The sequence below is a fragment of the Lathyrus oleraceus genome, chromosome 5 (genome assembly GCF_024323335.1).
Source record: "Lathyrus oleraceus cultivar Zhongwan6 chromosome 5, CAAS_Psat_ZW6_1.0, whole genome shotgun sequence".
Classification (NCBI taxonomy): domain Eukaryota; kingdom Viridiplantae; phylum Streptophyta; class Magnoliopsida; order Fabales; family Fabaceae; genus Lathyrus; species Lathyrus oleraceus.
The window spans coordinates 618,992,451-619,016,092 of record NC_066583.1 but is presented as its reverse complement, the minus strand read 5'-3'; the positions used below and the strand labels follow the sequence as shown (position 1 = coordinate 619,016,092).

At 37.8% G+C, this 23,642-nt stretch overlaps 1 protein-coding gene across 1 annotated transcript; it reads right to left on the bottom strand.

The window, feature by feature from the left end:
* Positions 1-14,856: 14,856 nt before the first annotated feature.
* LOC127082454 (uncharacterized) lies at positions 14,857-22,735 on the bottom strand. The gene is made up of 4 exons (XM_051022695.1): positions 22,697-22,735; positions 22,406-22,637; positions 22,191-22,297; positions 14,857-15,147 (listed from the first exon to the last, which is right to left on the bottom strand). The coding sequence occupies exons 1-4, from the start codon at positions 22,733-22,735 to the stop codon at positions 14,857-14,859; spliced, it is 669 nt and encodes a 222-aa protein (XP_050878652.1).
* Positions 22,736-23,642: the final 907 nt, after the last annotated feature.

Genomic DNA, 23,642 nt, shown 5'->3' with positions numbered 1-23,642 from the left:
ATTAGGGTTTCCTTGGGAAACAATCCTCAAGCCCTTTGGTTTATCTTGATCAAATTGGAAAATTGAGATGCTTGGGAGACATATATGATGATTGAGAGCTTTGTGTACCATTTTCATGCTTGCTTTCATATTCATTTAGCCACTTTATTGAGCATAGGAGCCTCCTAGGAGCAAGGGCATACATGATTGCTTGAGCTTCAAAACAAAAGAAGTTAGTGACATATTTTTGTGCTTTTGGTTAGTAAAAAAATAAGAAAATCAATAATATACAATTCAAGAATGCTTTGTGGTCTCAAACCAACTCGCACAAGTCCCAAACCAAGGGTTAAGGAGCCACACATGTTATGATCCTTTAGGCAAATGCATTAAGCAATGATATGATGCCATGAGGGATCTTAGGGTCAAAATTAGGGTCTTACAATCATCATATTTTGAGTCTTCATCAGATCCTTCTGATTCTTCCTCAGCTTGATATGTTATAGCCTTCTTAGGCTTGGATTTTAGAGCTACAAATTTACCTCTCTAATGAGGTTCATCTTTTTCTAGCTCAATCTCATGACTTCTTAAATAACTAATAAGTTCTTCAAGACTGATACTGTTGAGATCCTTAGCTAGCTTTAATGCAGTTACCATAGGTCTCCATTTTTTGGGAAGACTTCTGATTATTTTCTTGACATGATCAGTTGTAGAATACCCTTTGTCCAAAACCTTAAGTCCTGCAATAAGCATCTAAAACCTTGAGAACATGGTTTCAAAATTTTCATCATCTTCCATTTTGAAAGCCTAATATTTTTTGGATTAAGGCTAAAGCATTTGTCTCCTTTACTTGAGCTTTTCCCTCAAGAGTCATTCTGAGAGAGTCAAAAATGGATTTGGCAAAATCTTTGTTTGTTATCTTCTCGTACTCCGTATAAGAGATAACATTGAGTAGTATGGTTATGGCCTTATGATAATTTTTGAAGTTTTTCTTTTGTTGATCTGACATATCACTTCTTGCTAAAATATTTCCTTCAACATTTACGAGGTGAACATAGGCATCAACTACGAGATCCCAGATATCAACATCATAACCAAGAAAGAAACTTTATATTTTGCCTTTCCAATAGTCACATTTTTCACCATAAAAAATAAGTGGTTTGGCACTGTAATGATCTCTATGTTAACAACGTTAGCAGCATTAGCATCAGCCATTGTTTCTCACACAACTGGATCGATACTGAACATTGTGAGGTGTTAATAAAAAAAAACTTTTTAGCACAATCAGAACCGGAGCTCTGATGCCAATTGAAGGTGTGAAAAACATAAGAAATGAGGGGGGGGTGAATTGGGTTTTACAAGCAAAAACTTTTTCCAAAACAAAAACACCACTAACAAGTTTAACATGAAGAGATAAAAACACAATAATTATTATCCTGATTCGCTTGAAACTCAAAGTTAATCCAGTCCACCAGCCAAGGTGATTTGCCTTATGCCTAAGGACTTAATCCACTATAATCAACATATTACAATAAACACAAAGAATACCCTTCTTTATCTTCTCAAGGATCCAACTAAACCTTAGTCTCCACAAGGACTCACAAAGAACAACTTTCTTTGTCTTCTTAAGGATAACCTCCTTAAGGAATCAAACAAATAGTCTGAATAAAAGTTTATGTGTTACAAGATTCTTCTACAAAAGCAGATTTACACAAAATGAATAGTAAATACTTAAAGAACACTGTATACAAAAGATGATAGCTTTTCACAAAGAAAAATAACTTGTCAAAATACTTGTGTAGATCAACAATTTCTTCAAGTCTCCAATGCATGCTTATATAGTGAAAGCATGTGACCGTTGGAGGGAAAAATGGGGAAAGCTCCTTGAACGACTTTCCACTGTTGGATGAGAACGACATGATACCACGTATTGTCCTTTCGCTCACAAATTCAGTGACAGGTGTGATGAATAGTATAGTTCTTGCCCATGAAATCAGGTAATGGAAAGGTTGTTCAATTTGTACTATGTACTATTTGATCATGTTCCGATTTGATCTTATCTTTAGATTCATTGGCTTATGATAAAAGATGATTGAAGCATGAAGTGAAAAAGTAGAGAGCTGGATTCAAAAACTTCAGAACCTTGGGTCAGAACCTTAACAGTGTCAGTAGTCTGGCTTAAGTTCTTCAATGTCTTCAGAATCTTCAGAGTCTTCAGAATCCTCAATCAGAACCTTGATTACTTCAATCGTCTGTCTTGAGATCTTCAGAATCTTCAGCTACATAACACAACTTCAAAAGCTTGCCATTCTTCAGAAGTTTGTTGATCAGAGTTACGTCTATGAAATCAGGTGTCAGTAGTCCTTGATACCACATATTGTCCTTTCGCCCACAAATTCAGTGACAGGTGTGATGAATAGTATAGTTCTTGCCCATGAAATCAGGTAATGGAAAGGTTGTTCAATTTGTACTATGTACTATTTGATCATGTTCCGATTTGATCTTATCTTTAGATTCATTGGCTTCTAATAAAAGATGATTGAAGCATGAAGTGAAAAAGTAGAGAGCTGGATTCAAAAACTTCAGAACCTTGGGTCAGAACCTTGACAGTGTCAGTAGTCTGGCTTAAGTTCTTCAATGTCTTCAGAATCTTCAGAGTCTTGAGAATCCTCAATCAGAACCTTGATAACTTCAATCGTCTGTCTTGAGATCTTCAGAATCTTCAGCTACATAACACAACTTCAGAAGCTTGCCATTCTTCAGAAGTTTGTTGATCAGAGTTACATCTAGAAGCAAAAACTGAGAGAACATTGCAACAGCAATATAGAGTCTCCTGATGGGTGAAATAATACAGAAGTAGAAAGAACATTGCAACAACAATATTGACGTGTTTCAAAACTTCTAAATGCAAGGGACAAGCGGATTTGGAACGCAAAGTTCAGAAACTGATGATGTTGCACATCATATGATCAGAATCAGAACTGGTTGTTAAAGCTACACAATAATAAACCATTAGGGTACCAAAATTGTTCTCACACAAATACAAAATTGTTGTCATCAAAACTCATAGTATGGATGCATAACCAAATCTTGTTCTAACATTTGTTTCTTTTGGACTTCCTATATATTTTTGGAAGTAATGCCTTATACTTCCTTTTTTCCATCTTCCAAACCTTATGCGTCCTATTTTATTTTTGTCTACTATGGCAGGGAAAACAACTTTCATTCATGTGCGAGACATAGCCTCCATGTATTCTACTACGGATATGATCAACAAATTCTGCTAAGGAATTAGTTTCTCAAGTACAGGTCGTGAGAAAAATGTGCTTATGGAGCACTGTTCAAATGAGGAAAGAGAAAATATGGATACCTCTGAAGATCTCTCTGCTTTTTACCTCTACTTGCATCTCCCAATTGTTTATGATTTGAGAGTTCTGGTTACTTTCACTTCTTTGAAAATAGAGTTTCTAACTGCTGTCAATGTGTCCCCTTCCAAAATTGCTCTAAATGCATGGGGAATACTTAGGGATTTCTAGATAGTGTATCGTCATATAGGGGTGTCTCCCTTTATCAGGGTGCTTTTGTATTTCTTCCGGACATAGTCCATCCCTAGCACTGATTGGACGACGCTACACCCTTTTTCGGGGATGTGATTTTTGAAGCCTTTTTCTAGACCCTATGAGGATCGGAAAGACGAATTTTCTAGAATAAAGGGGTAGGTCATGGTTCCCACGATATGGTGGGAGCGGAAGGAGGGCCTCTATTCCCTTTTTCATGGACCCCCGATCCTAAGGCCACTAAGAGGGTGGACTCACGCGTCCTCCCTCCCCTAGATCGCGAGGTGATCCAGGCTCTGGAGTGCTTTTGCCCCTTGGAGTTCAACATCTTTATTTCTCAGGACCGTGAAGATGGAAACATAGTAGAGGAATACATAGGTAAGAGCAAAGACGTATACTTTTATTGGCGTTTCCTTTATATGGGCGCATTCTAACGATTTGTTATGTGTAAGTGAAATGATGGTGCTACCTCTCAATGAAAAATGAGAGCTCCTGGTAAAAATGCTGACAGTTGATCAACGGTGTTTGCAGATGTTTTTAGCGAACAATCACGAATTTGAAAGTCTTTGAGATTAACTCGAAAAATATTGGGATCAGTTTTGCGTGAAAATGTTACTGTGACATATGTGTAAGACATAACTAAAAGTGTCTGGTTGTAGACAATGCGTAAATAGACTTTAAAGACGATAAAGTTTAAATTAAAGCAGAAAGAACTTGAAATAAACAACATTAAATGAAATGCAATAAATGACAAGAAAATAAAGGCGTTTCAATTAAGGAAACATAAAAGTACCGAATAAAAAGGGGGTGCTTACTCACATAATTTCTAACAAACAATTTCTCTCTTTGTCTTGGGTACTCCAATTCTAAAGAGAATGTATGTGAAAACTTGCGGACCATTATTACAATACATGAGTCTGCTATAAATACTAACTAGAGATAATTGTCTTTAACAGTTTAACTCTACAGAAATTGACACATTAAATTGCATGCAACTCCAGTCTCCATGTCTTGAGACTTTGAAAATGTTGAAACCATTATCCCACGTTCTCTAATTGCTTAGAGGCTAGTAACTGCTTGCTCGTCGAAGATTTTTATTGAGCGCATAAATCCATTCATCTTTGGTTTCCTTAATCTTCTAAGTATCGTAGTGGAGAGTCCTCCCTCGATATGGTGTCGAGTCATCACTTAAGTCTACTCCTGAGACTCCTTCAACTAACTTCTCAAGATATCTCCTTGATATTTTCCTTAAACTAACATCTTAAGACTCCTGCCGAGAACATCTAACCGACGTGCCATCATTGTCGGCCCTTGTCTATCACTTGTTACACTTAGTATTTCACCAAATGTAGCATCGACTTAATTTTCCTATTAGACAGAAAATCCCAGGTCAACAGATACCCCCCAAAAATGCGACTTTCAATCATGTCGAATGGAAGAAAGATGGCATTTTTTAAACTCTTCGACATTGTTCACCTAGTACACGTCACATCAATGGTAATTAATTATTGTTATAGCCATTATGACCATTTTACACAAAAATGTCACGTCACAGACGTGCATGCAAATCCGTGATGATTACCATTTATTTCCTATGAGCTTTAAATAAAAATGGAATCATTAAAAAATGCTCTAAATTCCATTTCATCTTTCCCCATGGCTTTTACGGTGCCATTTGTCGACTTAGACACACCACGCGGCTGAAATCAATTGGGGGAAAATTGAACCGTTTTTGTTTTTGGCTATTTAATGTGTTTGATTAAACACTTTTCACTTCACTTCCATCCTTCTGCTACCTAAACACAAAAAGAGAGAGACCATAATCTTTACTTCTTCCAACATAGGCTTATACTTTTTCAATTATTTGTCATTCACTTGTAATATTCGACCATTAAGACTTAACTCCTCAATTTCATAGGCATTGTTTCAAAATACCTGATTGATTTTAAATGGCCCTTCCCAATTTGGAGACCATTTCCCTAAGGTTTTGTCTCTTTGATTGATAAGCAATATTACCTTCCATACATAATCTCCAATTGAAAAAACCTTCGACTTGACCTTCTTGTTATAGGATTTAACAACATGCTCTTTTTTCCTAATCAAAACATCTAAAGCGGTTAGCCTTTCTTCATCTAGGTCTACTAGTTCATCCATCATTATGCTCTAATAATGATCTGTAGGGATTTCTCCTTGCCTTTGAATTCTAACTGACTGCAAATTTATTTCTTTATACACATACTTCTAACATAAAAGGCCTAAGATGTGAATTCTAACAATCATTTCAGTTGATTTTATCCAAACTTCCACCGGCTCCTCCTTAGAACCCTTAGCATTTTAAAAATTCCTTTTTTGCTTTAAGCGATTTTTTGTTTAACTGTATCTTTTCTGCCTTTTGGCATTGATTGATGAAAATTTTGTTTGTTTCTTTCCATTCTTTACTTTATTTTATTTGTTTATGTCTTTTTGATTGATGGAAAAGGGCTATAAATACATCTAAGGGGAAGAATTTGTCGCTGTGAAGAATCAGAGACCAAGCTATTGATTAGACTTGACTCATGAATCAAGATATCACCACTGAACTTTAATTTATCCAAAGGAAGGGGAAAAGATTCAAAAATTACCCAATATGTATGTGCAAATCTAGAAGATTAAACTTAAGCTAAGCAAAAAGAGGGGGAGATTCTAAGATACAGGTGTGTGTCATGAAAAGAGGAGGTATTAACACCCTAATCATCTATAGTACTCTACAAAAACCTTTTAAATATATGTTTTGGTTTAAAATTATTTGCCATTTGATTGGGGAGATGAGAAAAAGAACGTCTTTTTATTGTTTGATGATTTGGAAAGACATTGAGTCTTATGCCTACGTACCCGTGAAGGATCAAAACCTCGTAGTTCGGGTTCAAAAGTAAGAAGGGATTTGTTAGGGTTGATTTTATGAGAAAGAGACAAATTATCATCTTAAGGAGAAAACTCACTTTTAAACCACCACAAACATGCGGAAGATAGATTTTTGCATCAAATTGAAAGAAGGGATCTCACTTGGATATAGAATTAACAAGTATGCCACATACCTCTTCCAAATGGAAAATAATCAATATCAATCTCAACATTATTATGGGGTAGGAGATTTAAATCTCAAATAGGGATGACTCATGTCTAATCCTTTTATGAAAAGGTTTTAAACATGGAAAAGCTAAAGTGGCAAAAGGGTTTGAATTAAGTTTGTGTTTTTTAGGTCTTATGAAAAGATCTTTGAATATGCTTAAGTGTTTTGAAGCATTTGATTAAGAAATAAAAGGGAAAGCAATGGCCTAAGTCAAAGTTTATTATGAATGTGGTTATAAGAAGGAGAGAGAGAGAGATATAATCCTAAGGTTTATGATTGGAAGAATAGCAAGTGTACTATTTTGCTTGTTATAGTAATAAAGGGAAAAATCCCTGAATGTCGATCTCAAGGACTGCAAGTTCATATTGAGTTCAATTCATCGTTCAATTAAACAAAAATTATAATTGGGGTTTTTTAATTCAAAATTATAAAAATAAAGGCAAATGAAAATAATAATAATAATTAAGGGTTTGCAAGGTATGAGGAACAATGCTAGGGAAGGTGTATGATTTATCCCTGTAACAACTCTGAGTCACTATTGCATCAACAAATATCAATTACTACCAGTTCTCAAGGGTATTTTTTCCCAAGTCCTTGGTGAGAAAACCTTTAATCATTCTACCCTAATTTTTATGTTCATAGGCAATTAAGGTGAAGTTAAGCTTTGTTGTATCAAGAATGCTCTGATTCATACAAGGTATCCATAGTCCTAGGTGATATCTACTATAGAGCAACCTTATGAAAACCTTACCAATGGCGGTCCAGCCTAATTGATAACCATAAAACAATCTGGATTGGTCTGAAAGAGAAAGCATTAACCACATCAAAAGATTACCGTAAAAATAATATTATAAATGCAATTGTAAACTCATAGTCATTACAATTCTAAATCAGGGACATCCCCATAGAATTGGGGAGTTTAGCTACTCATATTGTTCAAAACAAATTCAAGATAAAAAATACATGTTACAAGTAATTGGATGACTTGGATCTTCAATCGCTTCCGCTCATGAAAACCTTCCGCTCTCCGAATTCCTTGATCTCTGTAATCCTTGCTCGTCTGACAATATTGTGTTCACCTCGTTCCAAGATGATCTTTTCTTTGGTAGAAGGTCCCCTAATATAGTGAAAATTCCTAAGAAAAAGGTGGACAACTCTAAAACATCCTTGCAGCTCAAGCCCGATAACAAAAGTCCAAAAACAAGAAAATTTTGGGCCTGGGCTGACACGGGTGGCCGTGTCAGCTTACTACCCATCCTGACACACCCATGGAGATGTAACACGGCTTGGTGTTGGCCTGACACGGGTCGTGTCAGGTGACACGGGTGGCCGTGTCAGGTGACACGGGTGGCCATGTCAGGTCTCCTGTACTGAATGTTTTTCCTTCCTTCGCTTGCCGGAATTCCTCACTGTCTTGCTTTGAGTTCCTCGGTTCTTCTACCTGGACCTGTAGGACAAAAACACAGACATCCCACGCATAAAATCACAAAAATATAAAATAACAATGACAATGAATATAAATTCTAAAATATCTTACGGGACTTAAACTTAACTTTAAAGATACCAAAATGCTTGCACAGTGTCTCAAAATCCTCTGTTTCTTGTCGGATCAGTAATGAAAACTCAATAAAAATGGTGATTGATCACAACCCCAAACTTAGCTCATTGCTTTCCCTCAAGTAATGTTTTAGACGAAACCGCATGTCACTTTCCAAAATTTTCATTCTTATCCTGATACTGCTGAGATCTTTCGCTAACGCCTTCACTCTCCCTTTTATAGTTCCTGCTTTTCCTCGTGAGTTTTCCGTCGTACTTCCACATTGAGGCACCGTTTCACCTGTCAGCTTATATCACACTCTCACCAAGTCTCTCAGGGTTAACATGTTTTCACTCATAATTCAGAATATGCAATACCAACTCATAAGTTTGAATAGTTTCTCCTTTCATATCGCCTACACACAACACACACTTTTTAAGGTCTTTTGGGTTGTAACGGGGCTTGGGTTACAGAGTGGAAAATACAAACAAAACGGGAAACAAGTGGTTTTGGTTCAGAGTCAATGTCAATATTATTTTCACTGTGTTTGTTCATTTTCCTTCTTTTCCTCTTTCTTTTTTCAATCGCTCAGATTTTTCTTTGCTATTCTTGTTTTTTCAACCGAGTGTTCTTCCTTCAGCCAGTGCTTCTTTCGAACCATCGAGTATATTTTGTTTTCTCTTTTTTTTCTTCGATGATCCACTTTTTTTTTTACGCACTCACCTTGGTTTTTTGAAACTTATGGGGTTTACCCCAAATTTAGAATTCTAACATAGCTTAATAATATCATCTTGACTCCAAACAGAGTAAGGAAGTGTTTTGGCCACAGGTTACATTTACGGGGTTAAGCAAATAATGGATACAGGCTCAAATGGGGTTCACAAAGGATAAAATTACCGGGATGGCTAGAAAGGCTCAAGGGCTATATTCAAACAACATGCCTCAGTGTGTGTAGATATGTATTGACAATCCCTGAGAACCTACGCAAATTCAGAGTGATAAAGACATACCTGAATATCGCTCATGATGATCAATGTGTTTGGCTTTTTATGCATTCACCATGTTAGGTAAAGTTTGACAGCATACACAGTACCTCTAGTATGGTGCGACTTCTTCCTTACTTCGTAATGCACATGGAACTTATGTTGGTTAAGCTTTATACGTTGAATCCGATCTTTTCTTCAGCAGTATCGACTTCTTGGGAAGATCCTTCACAACAAGCACTGGTAAAGGGAGTGATCATTGCATCCACTCCCACTCGTGGTCATCACTAATTTTACAATAACACCACAAACCTGAAATACTTGCAACATATCGTATCCTAAAAAAAAAACCAAATGCAAAACAGTAATAATGGTAAAATAACAAAAAATTTAGAAAATTAATAACATACTGAAAAAATAACATAAAACCTCTCCCCATACTTGAACTAAACATTGGCCCCAATATTTGCAAACAAGGACGAAGGAGATAACTCACAACACACTACTAAGGAGGCGGGGGTGGAAAATGAAACATTAATTTCCGCATCATGATGCTCATTTCATCCAACATTTCCCCCTGCCAGGCCTGCTCGATGCCTTGCCATGTTTTCTCGGTCCTCAAGTCGCCGAGCTCCATTTGTACCCAGGTCCATTGGTCGGCAGGCCAGGAAGGGGATCCTGCTTCCTACTGGACAGGTTCCGGAGGTGAGGGTATAAGTTGTTCTTGAGGCTCCTCCCCTTCTGCTTCTGTTGCATCCGCATGGTCACCTACAAACTGCTCACCTGTAGCAAAGTGCTCAGCGTCATAGCCTTCCTCAGTGTTGCAGTCAACACTCACATATAGCCAGTTTGCACAGTTAGTAATACTAACTCGGTCTGGATCCGGAAGAGCCATAATAAATCGTTTATGAATGAGAACATAATAATAAGTGGGAGCAACGGAAATCATACATTGTTGTATCAGAGCTGCCATGTCAATTTTGGTCTTACCTGCCACCGGAGTGTCTTCAAGTAAAACCGCCTAATACCCGAAATGTTCTACAATTTGGGTGACCATACCTCTAACGGAGATGCCTCCGGAGTCCGCTCGGCCAACTCTGTCCAAATAATCAATTGTAAAGGCAACCACATTGATGGCCTTATTTTGCGCCATCGAGTACATAAAAAACAACTCCCACTGAGTTGCCACACCCGTGCTATCACCCTGTCCGAACAGGGTGTATGCCAAACCCTTCTGGGCATAGCGAAAACACGGGTTCTGGATGCCGGAGGCTTTAGCACCCTTGGAGGTGTAATCCGTCCTCCCCGTGATGGAAATCCAAAAGTCTTTTGGCGAAAACCCATTTGGGGCCGCCCCTGGTCCGTACAGCGGGATTCGGAGGATCCCTGCCAATTCTTCCATAGACAATTCATGATAATTATTGAATAGACAGAAATGTAAAGTCCCAAAATAGTACCTGGTTATGTCGATCTATCTCTTTTCGAGTTGGAATTCGAGCGTGCTTAAAAATTCGAGCGTGATGCGCTCATACGTCGGCGCTTCAAGGCTCATAAATTCCAGTATCCCAATACGTGGAACATCCTGTCCACTTCAATTTTTAGCCCTAAAGCATTCAAAGTTTGCTCGCACATATACCTGGTAAGTGTGAGCTTTCGTTTCCGGTGAACTTAATACCGCTTTTCATGTTCTGGATTGTCGAATAGAAAGTTGGGCGAATTCGGGTTCTGGATGGGTCTCTTTTGTGACCTCGACATTTCGGCCAGTTGCTGCTTTCCTGTAAAAATCTTCCTCGGGGGTATTTTGGACCTGCGAAAAAAAAACGAAATTTCGAATATGTGGAATTAGAAGATTCTAAAACCGTGGTTAGGACGAGGACGGAAAATGGAGTAAAATTTGTGAAGGGGATTTTTGCGACAGGGTAGTGGAAGTGGTAGTTATGGAAGCTTTTAGTGGGAAAGTTTAATTGAGGTTGAAAAGGATTTGAGAGAAAAAGTGTGAGGAAGATGAAATCGTGAGAGAGAAGGATAAATGAGTGGTTTAAAATTTGATTATAGGGAAGGGGGATAGGTGGGTAATGAGTGGTTAATAATTAATTAAGATGGTGGATCCCATAAATTTTAAAAAATTTCAAAAAAAACTGAATTTCGTCTACCTGACACGGCCGTGCGTGTCAGGCTACTGTCCAAAGAGATGGTTACAGGCCTCCTGCGGGCCGTGTCAGATGACACGGGCGACCATGTCAGACCACTATCACAACTCCAAAAAAAAAACTCATCCTTCAGTGCTCTTGACACGGGCCGTGTTAGGCGACTGTTTTACTCATTTTTTCAATTTTTTCAAGGTCCTGACACGGGCGCCCGTGTCAGACTGCAAAACTGCCAGTTTTTCGGATCTTTCATTCCTTTTATCCTCAAGTATCGTCCTTCCGTTCAACATAACTTCTGTATTTATTGAAGTATTTTTCCCCTCCTTTGTAGAGTGCTTGTGTAAACCTATAAAACATACACACACTAATTAAATTTAAAATTGCGTGGGTTGCCTCCCACGAAGCGCTTCGTTTAACGTCGCATGGCTCGAAGGTCCTTCCTCTTTTTAGGTAAGACGAACTTTCTCTATCAGACCACCCTTCTGCCCTTATAGGTACGGTTTAACTCTCTGCCCATTTACTTTAAACGTGTCCCCGTTTGTTGGGTTTCTGAGCTCAATGGCTCCATGCAGAAATACCTTATGTATTGTAAAAGGTCCCGCCCATCTCGACCTTAGTTATCCAGGGAAAAACTTCAATCTGGAATTAAATAATAACACCAGTTCTCCTTTCTGAAGTTCTTTCTTCTGAATACGTCGTTCATGCCATGTTTTCGTTTGTTCTTTGTATATCTCGGCATTCTCATATGTTAGATTTCTGAATTCTTCTAGCTCTTGTAATTGAAGAATCTGAGATTTCCCCGCATTGGAAAGATCATAGTTTAGAAATTTGGTAGCCCAGAATGCCATGTGCTCGAGTTCGAGCGGAAAATGACAAGCTTTACCGTACACCATGTGGTAGGGGGACATACCTATGGGGGTTTTGAACGCTGTTCTGTATGCCCATAGTGCGTCCTCTAACTTGATCGGCCAATCCTTTCGCGACGTGCTGACTGTCTTTTCCAGAATCTGCTTTATCTGCCGATTCAATACTTCAACTTGTCCACTTGGCTGAGGATGGTTCGATATGGCGATTTTATGCTTAACATTGTATTTCCTTAACAGGTTCTCCATCAGCTTGTTTAGAAAATGGGTACCTTCGTCACTAATTAGTGCCCTTGGTACCCCAAACCGAGCGAAGATGTGATTCTTTAGGAGATTGATCACCACTTTAGCATCATTCGTGGGTAATGCCACGACTTCCACCCATTTTGACACATGGTCAACCGCGACCAAAATGTATTGTTTTCCAAAGGATGGTGGAAAGGGTCTTATAAAGTCTATTCCCCACATATCAAACAGTTCTACCTCCAACATGGCATTCTGAGGCATCTGGTTTCTCTTTGATATGTTACCTGTCCTCTGACATCTGTCACATTCTTTCACCATCCCTTGTGCATCTTTGAATAATGTAGGCCAATACAGTCCAGACTGGAGGACTTTTGCTGATGTTCTATCTCCGCTAAAGTGTCCTCCATATTTTGAGTTATGACAAGCTCTGAGGATGTCCCTTTGTTCTTCCTCCAAAACACATCTCCGCACCAACCCATATATTCCCTTTTTGTACAAGAACGGATCGTCCCACATATAAAACCTGCAATCATGCAAAAACTTTTTCCTTTTGTTAGAATCAAAATCATCAGGTATTAGTCCACCTACCACAAAACTTGCGTACTCAGCGAACCAAAGGATATTCGTAACGGCTAGGATACGTTCGTCAGTGAACTCATCCCTGACGGGGTGTGTTTCTTTTGTTTCTTGTATCGGAGTCATCCGAGACAAGTGATCCGCAACAGTGTTTTCACTCCCCTTTTTGTCTCTGATTTCCAGGTCAAACTCTTGTAGAAGTAGAATCCATCGCAGCAACCTCGGTTTGGGTTCCTGTTTGGCAAAAAGATATTTTAAAGCTGCATGGTCAGTATACACAATTACCTTTGATCCCAACAAATAGAATCTGAACTTATCAAAAGCATAAACAACCGGAAGGAGCTCTTTCTCGGTGGTTGCATAATTCATTTGAGCGGGATTCAATATGTGGCTTGCATAGTAGATCACATGCAGGAGCTTCGCCTTTCGTTGTCCTAATACTTCCCCTACTGAATTATCACTTGCATCACACATGATCTCAAAAGGGAAAGACCAATCAGGGGCAATAACTATGGGGGCAGACACAAGTTCCTTCTTCAGGGTCTCGAAGGCTTCGCTGCACTTTTTTTCAAAAAGGAAAGGTGTGTCCTTCAGCAGTAGGCTAGTTAATGGTTTTGCGATCTTGGAGAAATCTCTTATGAACCTGCAGTAGAACCCCGCATGTCCCAAGAAGCTTCAGATACCTTTTTCATTCACCGGTGGTGGTAAATTAGCTATTACCTCCACTTTTGCTACGTCCACTTGATGCCTCTGTTGGAAATCTTGTGTCCCAATACTATCCCTTCACGTACCATAAAATGGCATTTTTCCTAGTTTAGGATCAAATTTGTTTGCTGGCATCTTTCTAACACAAGGGACAAGTTAGTTAAACATTTATCAAAAGAAGAACCAAATACCGAAAAAGTCATTAATAAATACTTCCATATGCTTTTCGAGCATGTAAACAAAGATTGATGTCATACACCTTTGAAAAGTGGCAGGTGCGTTGCACAACCCAAATGGCATTCTTCTGTAAGTGAAAACACCATAGGGGCATGTGAAGGCGGTCTTCTCTTGATCTTCAGGAGCCACATCAATCTGATTGTATCCCGAGTATCCATCGAGGAAACAATAGTAGTCATGACCGACTAACCTTTCCAGCATTTGATCAATGAGTGGTAACAGAAAATGGTATTTTCGTATTGCCATATTCAGTCTCCTGTAATCGATGCAAACTCTCCAACCTGTAACACTTCTGGTTGGAATTAACTCATTCTTCTTATTTTTAATCACCATAGTTCCCCCTTTTTTGGTACCACATGGACTGGACTCACCCATGAGCTGTCAGAAATAGGGTAAGTTAATCTCGCATCCAACAATTTTACAACCTCTTTGCGTACCACTTCTTTCATGGCTGGGTTGAGTGTTCGTTATGGTTGCACCACCGGCTTGTGATCATCTTCCATTAAGATCTTGTGCATGCAAACTGTCGGGCTTATACCTTTCAAATCCTCGATTGCCCATCCAATTTCACCCTTGTATTTTTTTAGCACTCGAATGAGTTCTACTTTTTAGACACTTTGTAAACTGGCATTGATAATAGCTGGGCATTTTTTTTCATTATCTAGAAATACATACTTCAGATTTGCTGGTAACTGTTTCAGATCTGCCCCTGTTTTGGGTTCTTGAGTGATTTCTGATGGTGGGGGTGGTCTTAAATCTTCCCACCGGTGTGGTTTAGATCTAATTCGTTTAGTTTGTTTCTCCATCATGGCGATTGCTCCAGAATCCCCCTTATCTTCATCACTTTCGAAAATCGATAAACTCAAAACACATTCTAACGATGATTGGGGCATTTCCTTTTTAATTTCTTGAGCAATTACCTAATTTATTATCTCTACAGTATGGCTTATGCCAATATCATCTTTGTATTGCATCGTGTTCCGCACATCAATTTTTAGCTCTTCATCATAGACTTTGAGGGTCATCGTTCCTTCCTCTATGTCTATCATGCACTGTCCTGTCTCTAAAAATGGTCTACCCAATATGAGAGGAATCTCCTCATCTTCGGGCACTTCTAGAATGACAAAGTCAACTGGAAAAACAAACTTATCGATCTTTACCAGAACGTCTTCCACTATTCCATAAGGTCGCCTAACAAAGCGATCGACAAACTGAACGTCATCCGAGCATCTTGAACGGTACCAAGGCTTAATTTCTTGTAGATGGATAGTGGCATCAAATTCACACTTGCTCCCAAGTCAATCAGAACCTTCTTGAATTTTCTATCACCAATAGTGCAAGGAATAGTAACTGATCCCCTATCTTTATTTTTCATTGGGATTCTCATACCTTGAAGAATGACACTACATGTTTCAGTCAGGATGATCGGGTCTATATCAGTGGAGCGCCTTTTGGAGATGATGTCTTTCATGAACTTGGCATATATTGGCATTTGTTCTAGCGCCTTAGAAAATGGGATATTTATTTCAAGCTTTTTGAACATTTCCAAGAACTTCTCAATTTTTTTTCTTCATGTTGATCTTTCTACTTCTGTCTCAGAGGGTAAGGGAGTTTGATGACTGGTTTAGGAACTTTTTCTTTCTCCTTGAAAGGCATCAATACTACTTCTTCATCTTGGTTCTTGGTTCTTGGTTCTTGGTTCTTGGTTCTTGGTTTCCTTGATTTCTAAATCCACTTCTAACAATCCATCTTCCTCCATACTGTTTTCTTCCATTGACTTTCCACTTCTGGTTACTAAAGTGTTAACATTGTTATGCTCATGCGGATTTGTCATCGTACCACTGGGTAAGGTGCCCAGAGCTTGAGAATTTGAAGCTAACTGTTGTGCTATCTGACCCATTTGGACTTCGAGATTTTTTATGGAGGCAGTTGTGTTTTTCTGATTAGTTCTAATTTCTTCTTGGAACTACATATTGTGTGTGGCTAATTTTTCAATGGCAATCTCCCATTCTGCCTTTTTAGGTGCTTGTTGTTGCTAATGTTGTTGATACTGAGTTTGATATTGTCTTGTACCCTGCTGCGGAACATTCCCTCTCTGATCATTCTAGGAGAAATTATGATGATTCTTCCAACCTGGGTTGTAAGTGTTGGAGTAGGCATTATTCTGCTTTAAGAATTTGATCTCTTCAATTTGTTGGAGGGTAGAAAAGAAATAAACCGTGTGATGAGGTCCATTACAGATTTCACAAGTGATGTCTTGAGCCGGCTGGACTTGAGCTATCTGTTGAGTACCTATATTCATAACTTTTAATTTCTTTTCTACTTCGGCAGCAATTGTGTCTTCCAAACGAATTTTATTAGCTTTCAATTTTAGATCAATTACCCATTCTGGCTGGCTGATACACCTATCGTATAATTCTATATGCTCATTGGCAGTTATTGCTTCAATAATCCTTTTAATACCGGTGGCTGTTGAGAAATTTGTTGAGCCACCAGATGTTGTATCAATCAACCGTTTTGTCTTTATTTTCAGCCCGTTAACAAACATCTGCATTTGTTCAGTCTGATCCATATTATGAGTTGGACACGCTACTAAGACCTTTTTGAATCTTTTGTAGCATCTCCCAATGATTCACCATCCTTCTGTTTGAAGTTCAGGATTTCATACCTTTTTCTCAGGAATACTGATGCTGGAAAGTACTCATTTAAGAATGCAATTTCCATCTCCTCCCATGATGTGATACTGCCGGCTGGGAGAGAATATAACCATTCTTCCGCATCTTCAGCTAAAGTGAACGGGAACATTTTCAATTTTTTTGCTTCATCAGTATGACCATCAATTTTCAAAGTGGTGCTCATGGTCAGAAATCTTTGTAGGTGCTGGTTGGCATCTTTATTAACCTTTCCCATGAAATGTTTTCTCTCCATTTGATTGATTGTGCTAGGATAAAGTTGAAAATTCGTCACATTTACTTCTTTTTTTTCAATATCAATCTAACATTTCAATTCATATACATTTTTGTTACACTTTTGCATTCAAATTATAATTCACTTCCAACCATATCTCCAACATCAATTTGCAAATTCATTCCAAATATCTTCAAATTATATTACAATTTACAATGTTTAATTCATGAATTTACAAAAAAGGCCAAGCCAATTCAAGTTTCCATAGTATTCCATACACAAGAAATTCCATCCACTCTTCATAAGCATTCCCAACCAAGCAATAAACCATACCAACACGCGAGCCCATAAGTACCAAAGTTCATTCACAAGTCCAAAATGTCAACCTACAACACCATGAAGAAAACCATTCATTCAAGATCAATTTACAACTTCAAAACTAACCACATAAGCATACATCACAATCCTTAACAAAGATCAAAATTCAAGCTAACACATTCATTGCATTAGCATACCACATAATCAGATTTCTTTCCAAATCATATAACATGGTTCGAGAGCAAAGTAAATTAATCTTTCATTCAAGTATACCAATTTACATAAAACCATTTAGCATTGTTCTTCTCCATTTAACAACACTTATAGAACTAACTCATCAACTACTTAACGGTCATGTCGGTTCAAGCTAACTCTACGTTTACCACTTAGTTTCTAACATAGCCAATTAACAAGAATTGCATCATACACCAGTTTAGATACTAATCCAAACTATTCAAAAAAAAGAAGACATCCTTCAATCAACATTCTATATAGTCCAAATTCAAAAGACTAACAAGCATTCAACGCACAATCCCAATCTCAGTTCCATACAATAACAATTCCATAACTCAAGTCCACACCAGCATCAATCCCAATCTCTAATTTTGAGATGCTGGTGTGGTTGGAGAACGAGTAAATTAGGGATTTTTGAATATGACATTGCATTTCACCATTGGAGGTTCCGGATCGGGCTTTTGTTGCTCCAAGCCCAGTACGTTCCTTTCCACACCTCACTTTCAAGGTCCGCACCCTTTTAGGCCCATGGTTTCTTTTTTGTTTGTTAGCTTCTAATTTTTTATTAGAGAGATAATAATTAGGGAGTGAGATTGATTAAGTTTAGGTTAATTAGAGTTTCTATTAATTTAATTAGGTTTTGCTCTTTGAAACAAATATTAATTAGATTTTAAATTTTAGTTAATTAGGATATTTTAGAATAAGTAGAAAACTTAGGTTTTTCTCATAATTAGATAATTAGGACTATTAGTTTCGATTAATATTGTTTTAGAGAATTATTTTTCTAATTAATCCATTTGGGTATATTGACCATTTTTTCCTTAGGGCTTAAAATCTTGATATTTTATACATGTTCCCTTAGTTTATTGTTTTAATTAGAATTGTCTATTTTTATTTAGTTGATTAATTCAATAGGTTTATTATTGTACATAGTTTCAACTATCATTTCAATCCCATTGATTAGTGTTGACCAAAGGTTACTTTGGTTAACCAAATCCTTTGTATTGTGCTGCAATTCTCCAAGTCTATTTAAGTGATCAAAAGACCCCTGATCACTTGATATGGTAAGTTCATTGTGCTCAAGCTATAATGGATATGCTGAATCTCAGGAGCTCAAGACCTCAAGGTTCAAACGCAAGATTAAGACTTCAAGTCAACATCAGTCAATCATAGCTAGCAAAGTGGACTACTTCTCAAGCACATCAAAGGTATTAACACTTGACAAGTGTGATTCAAATGGTAAGACATAAGCCTTAAGTAATGAGGAATGATGAGATCGAGTTTCTCATACCCTTGTCTAGAATGACTTTGCATACGGGGCGTAGGCCCTAGCTATTCAAAGCATTCGCACTCATTCATAGACTTTAGCACAATTCGAATCAAACAATTGTTAAGTCTTCTCAACACAACAAACAACATGGTATCATCAAGATCAATAATCAAAAGCCTTTAATAGCACCTACCAATCATGATAAGGGTTACACGCTATGAGCCTTAAGTAATAAGGAATGATGAGACATAGTTTCTCCTACCCTTGTCTAGAGTGACTTTGCATACGGGGCGTAGGCCCTAGCTATTCAAAGCACTTGTCGTCGTTCATATACTTTAGTGCGATTTGAATTATGCAATTGGCAAGTCTTCTTCAAACAAGCATTAATCTTTCAAACACTTCAATAATGGAGCACTTGTGCTATTAGCACCTTGTGGTTCTACACCCTCTCTTTCATTCATTCTTTCCTATGAGGTGATAGACCTTGGCATTCCATTTGCCTTGTAGGGTTTTGGGCCCAGGCAATTCAATTCATTCTTTCCTTTGAGGTGATAGACCGTGGAATTCCTTTTTCCTTGTGAGGTGGTGGACCTTGGAAACTTTTTCTTGCCTTTAAGGTAATATACCTTGGCAATCTTTCCTTGCCCCATGAGGTGGTGGACCTTTGAAAGCTCTTTCTGTGTCTATGGAGTTATAGACTATGGCACTTGGTAATAGACCTTGACGATCCCTTGAGTAGCCTTGTAGAATTATGGAATTTTGGGAATCCCCTTGCCTATCAGGTTATGGACTTTTACAACGCTTTCCTTTTCCTTGAGAGTGATGGACTCTGGCATCCTTATTCTCTTTTCCTTTTGAGGTGATAAACCTTGGCAACTCAGCTTTTTGCCTTCAGAATCATAAACTCTGGTAGTGATACCTTATCTAGAAGGTTGTGAACCTTGGAACTCCTTTTTTATACCTTGAAGGGTTGTGTACCCTGGCAATCAATCTATCTTCCTATTATTTCAGCCGTAGTAGGATAAACTACGAATGCTCTGATTTTCTCATTGCACGATGAGAATACATAGGCATGGGGGTTTGAATCCTCCGCGATCATACTTATTTATTTCCTCCATCCATCTCCATGATGCATTCATATTCTATCTTTATTCACTTCATGTTATATACCAATTACTTTTTAGCCAAATACACTATCCCTTTGAGCTCCATCTTATATCTCCTTGTGAACCAAGAGTTGTTTGTGCTGTGAAACTAAACACCTAATTCCTTTCTTTTCAGCTATTCTAATACAGTGATACCATGCCATAGGCCCCTCACTTGTTGGTTTATACCAGTTTTATTTCTGGGTTCATATTTCACCCCTTGTTGGAGTTCAAATCATATTATCATTTGGTTTAGACCATACCTTTATCACAACTCTTTTCACCCCCCATCACTAGTTCTATGAACTACGGAGTTCTGAATTCCTTATTGAACTATAAGGATATGTAGGCCTGAGGGCCTCAATCCTCACCGAGCACTTTATCTATTTCTCTTCCTTTTCCCTTATTCTTTCGCAAGTATTTTTAGATATAACACTCATTCAAGCAGGAACGATCAAAACGGCTCCCATGGAGTACCATGGATGTTAGGGGTGTTAATACCTTCCCCTTGCATAACCGTCTTCCTTACGCAGTTTTCTCTTTTCCCCGGGTTTTATCAATATGTTCCCTTGCCTTCAGGAATAAATAAAGTTCGATGGCGGCTTTGTTGTATGTTCGAACATGCGATGTGTTCGGGTATATTTCCGTTAGCTTCAAGAACGCATCAGAAAAAGCCTAGAAAAAGCTTCATCGCGCACATATTATAAGCATCACACACGTGATGCATCCTAAACATCCCTATTGTGCACGCGATGACGCGCGTGATTATTCCAGTAGCTGCATCAAAAATCACCTTTTTCACCGGAATTTTCACTAAGTCCCGTTCTTCCAAACTTCATTTTTCACTCGTTCTTGGGTCTTCCTTCTTTATTTTGGCTCATATTTCGCTCGTTTTTCACCGACTCTTCGCCTAATTATATGTAATAATGGACTGCCATCACAACCCCAAACTTGAATCTTTGCTTGTCCTGAAGCAACTCACCCGCAACTGCACATTTCAACAGACAGCAAGTCGTACAATAATAATTAAACATCACCATATTTTGTCGTTACCCCATTGTTCCAGCTTCTAACTTCTATCCGGCAAATTCAAAAAATATCCTCAACATTAACAAGTACTCAACCTGTCTCTCAACTCACTTTACTCGCTAAATGGATAAGATTATCACTCAATCAACATGCAAAATTAATTATACTTAGCTTGATCATGTTCTAATATAGTTCATCATAAAAATCATAACACACACAAAATAGGTCTTTTCGGGTTGTAACTCTACTTATGTTCGGGTAAGATATTTTTAGGAAAGTAGGTTTAAGCTTTTGGAGTTAGGTGCCTAGTTCTTCTTCGGTCATCTTACCGCTTTGTTCCTTCTTGCTGGTACTAGAGTTTCAGTCATTCTGCTTTTTTTTTTAAGAAGTGATTTTTTCCACTTCTTATTTTCTCAATATTTTTGAAATTTTGACCGCTTAACTCTAGTACTCCAACCCCAAACTTAGAACTTTGCTCACTTCCAAGAGCAACCCCAAACTAAATCTTTTTCGTTCAACTTTAAGAACTAAAATTATACCTAACTCCAAAGAGAGGGTGGAAAGAAAAATTCTTTCAAGTCAAACGGTTAAGAGTTGTAGGATACGTCACCGAAAGAAAGGCTTAGGCTCAAATTGGATAGCAAAGGATGGTCCTAATACTACAAGATGGATACAAAGACTCAAAGTTATAAACAAAGAACATGCCTTAATGTGCATCAATCAATCTAGACAAACTAATTAGAAATAAATCATACCAGATAAAATAAAATTGCATAGATACACTCTAAGAAAGAAAAAGTGAACAATGGAAATATTTTGACTAGAACCTTACCAGATGAGGTATTTGAAGGTTGAATACAAGTCAGTTGAATCGTTTCTCTTTCTTTTCCTTCAAGTTGCTGGTTGCTTTCATCATGATCAAGTCCCTTTTTCTTTTTCTTTTTCTTGGATCATTTGTTCAATGCTAAAGTTAGAACTTACAATCTGGAAAAAAAACATAAGCAACTACAAACTTGTTAATTAAGAACATAAATATTTTCATGGAAAAATTGATGCTTGAGTATCTACTTCTTCTTAGGTTGGCCTTGAATAAAATAAATTCTGTAAAATAAAAACTAATTAAAAAAATTGATGGGTTGCCTCCCATCCAACGTTTCTTTTACGTCAATAGCTTGACGATCCATACTAAGTTACGTCAGGCGCAAGGGATACCCTCACGCCGGTCACTTCGCTTCTTCTTTGTCATGTGTCTCTCTTACTACCTCTTCACTCCAGATGATAGCAAGTCTCCAATTTTTCTTCACTCGGTTCCCAGTTATGCACCTTGAAAACTACTTTCTTTTTTATTTACCTTTAATATAAGTTCACCTGTTTCTACATCAATCTTGGCTTTCCCGATTTCCAGGAATGGTCGTCCGAGAATAGCAAATCCTCCTAAAGTTCCTTTTGTATATAGCACTACAAAATCCACAAGAAATACCAATTTGTCAACATGTACTAATATGTCACGCAACATACCAACCAGTTAAGTAACAAATGAGTCAGCTAGAGTGAGAGTCATGTTACTTGGTGTGATCTCACCCATATTAAATTCTTTTACCATTTTCAATGGCATGAAATTTATGCTAGATCCCATATCACACAGAGCATACGAAATATTTACCTCACTGATATTGCAAGAAATAGTAAACTTCCCTGGATGTTCTAATTTTGGTGGCAACACTTGAGATTTTACCACTTCCTCAATCATGTTTACATAATCCTTACCTACCTTCTCTTTTGTCCCCTTTAATAATTCCTTCATAAATTTAACAAATGTAGGCATCAGTTCTAAAATTTCATGAACGAAAGACTTACCTGAAGATTTGCTAGCATTTCCTTAAACTTTGCAAACATCGCTGCTTTATCCTCTTAGACCGGTTTCTTTTTTATTATAGGGAATGGTGGTTTAATGTAATATGGTAAAGGAGGATTTGGTTCGGTCAAGATTTTCTTCTTCGTTCTTCTCCAAGGATATTTTTTATCAATGAAGTAATCAAGGATGGCTCCTTTTTCCTCTTTCTCACCTAGATTCCCTTTCTTTTTTCTTTCAGTCACACCTCCTTGAACTGTATTTTTGTTACCTTTCTCAATAAGTACCTTCGATTCTGCATCAAACACTTTGCATGTTTCGTTTTGAGGATTGTCTATAGTGTTACCAGTGAATCCTCCACTTGTGCTATGCAAATCTGCTATTTGGATAGTTGACCAATCTTCATCTCCATATTTTTTATAGACTCATCTTGGTTCCTACCCATTTCCTCATGGTTTTTATTTACCTACTCTAAACCAATTTGAGTGGCCTTGATGAAATTTTATAAAGTCTCTTCCAACTGTGAAGTCTTCTTTTGGAAGTTGGAAGCTTGTTAGGTTTGTTGCATAGCTTGGTTACCACTTTGGTTTTGACTGTTGCTCTAACGAAAATTCGAATGATCCCGGATTATAGGTATTGGAATATGGGTTGTTTTTATAAAAATTTGCAAATTGGGCCTCGTTACTTACCCCTTCCAACGAACACCTTATGTTTTCATGTCCACCTCCACAAAAGTCACACTTAAGTGCTTGTACTTGGCTCACTTTAGCTTTATTTAAGCAGCCTTTAGCTAGTTGCTTATTCAACAATTCAATTTGAGCTAATAAAGTAGTATGAGTATCAACAGTTAACATGCCTTTGGGTGTGCCACTAGTTTCAAGATTAACTAACCTTACACTTTTAGAACGGTACTCATTCATGCACATATTTCAGTGAGGTCCTTTACCTGTG

Bases quoted from the DNA above. Each gene is read 5' to 3' on its own strand.
- LOC127082454 (XM_051022695.1), bottom strand. From the start codon at position 22,735: ATGTTTGCAAAGTTTAAGGAAATGCTAGCAAATCTTCAG. The intron at 22,638-22,696 runs GTAAGTCTTTCG...AAATTTATGAAG, and splicing joins AAATGCTAGCAAATCTTCAG to GAATTATTAAAGGGGACAAA. The intron at 22,298-22,405 runs GTAACATGACTC...TGGATTTTGTAG, and splicing joins TATGGGTGAGATCACACCAA to TGCTATATACAAAAGGAACT.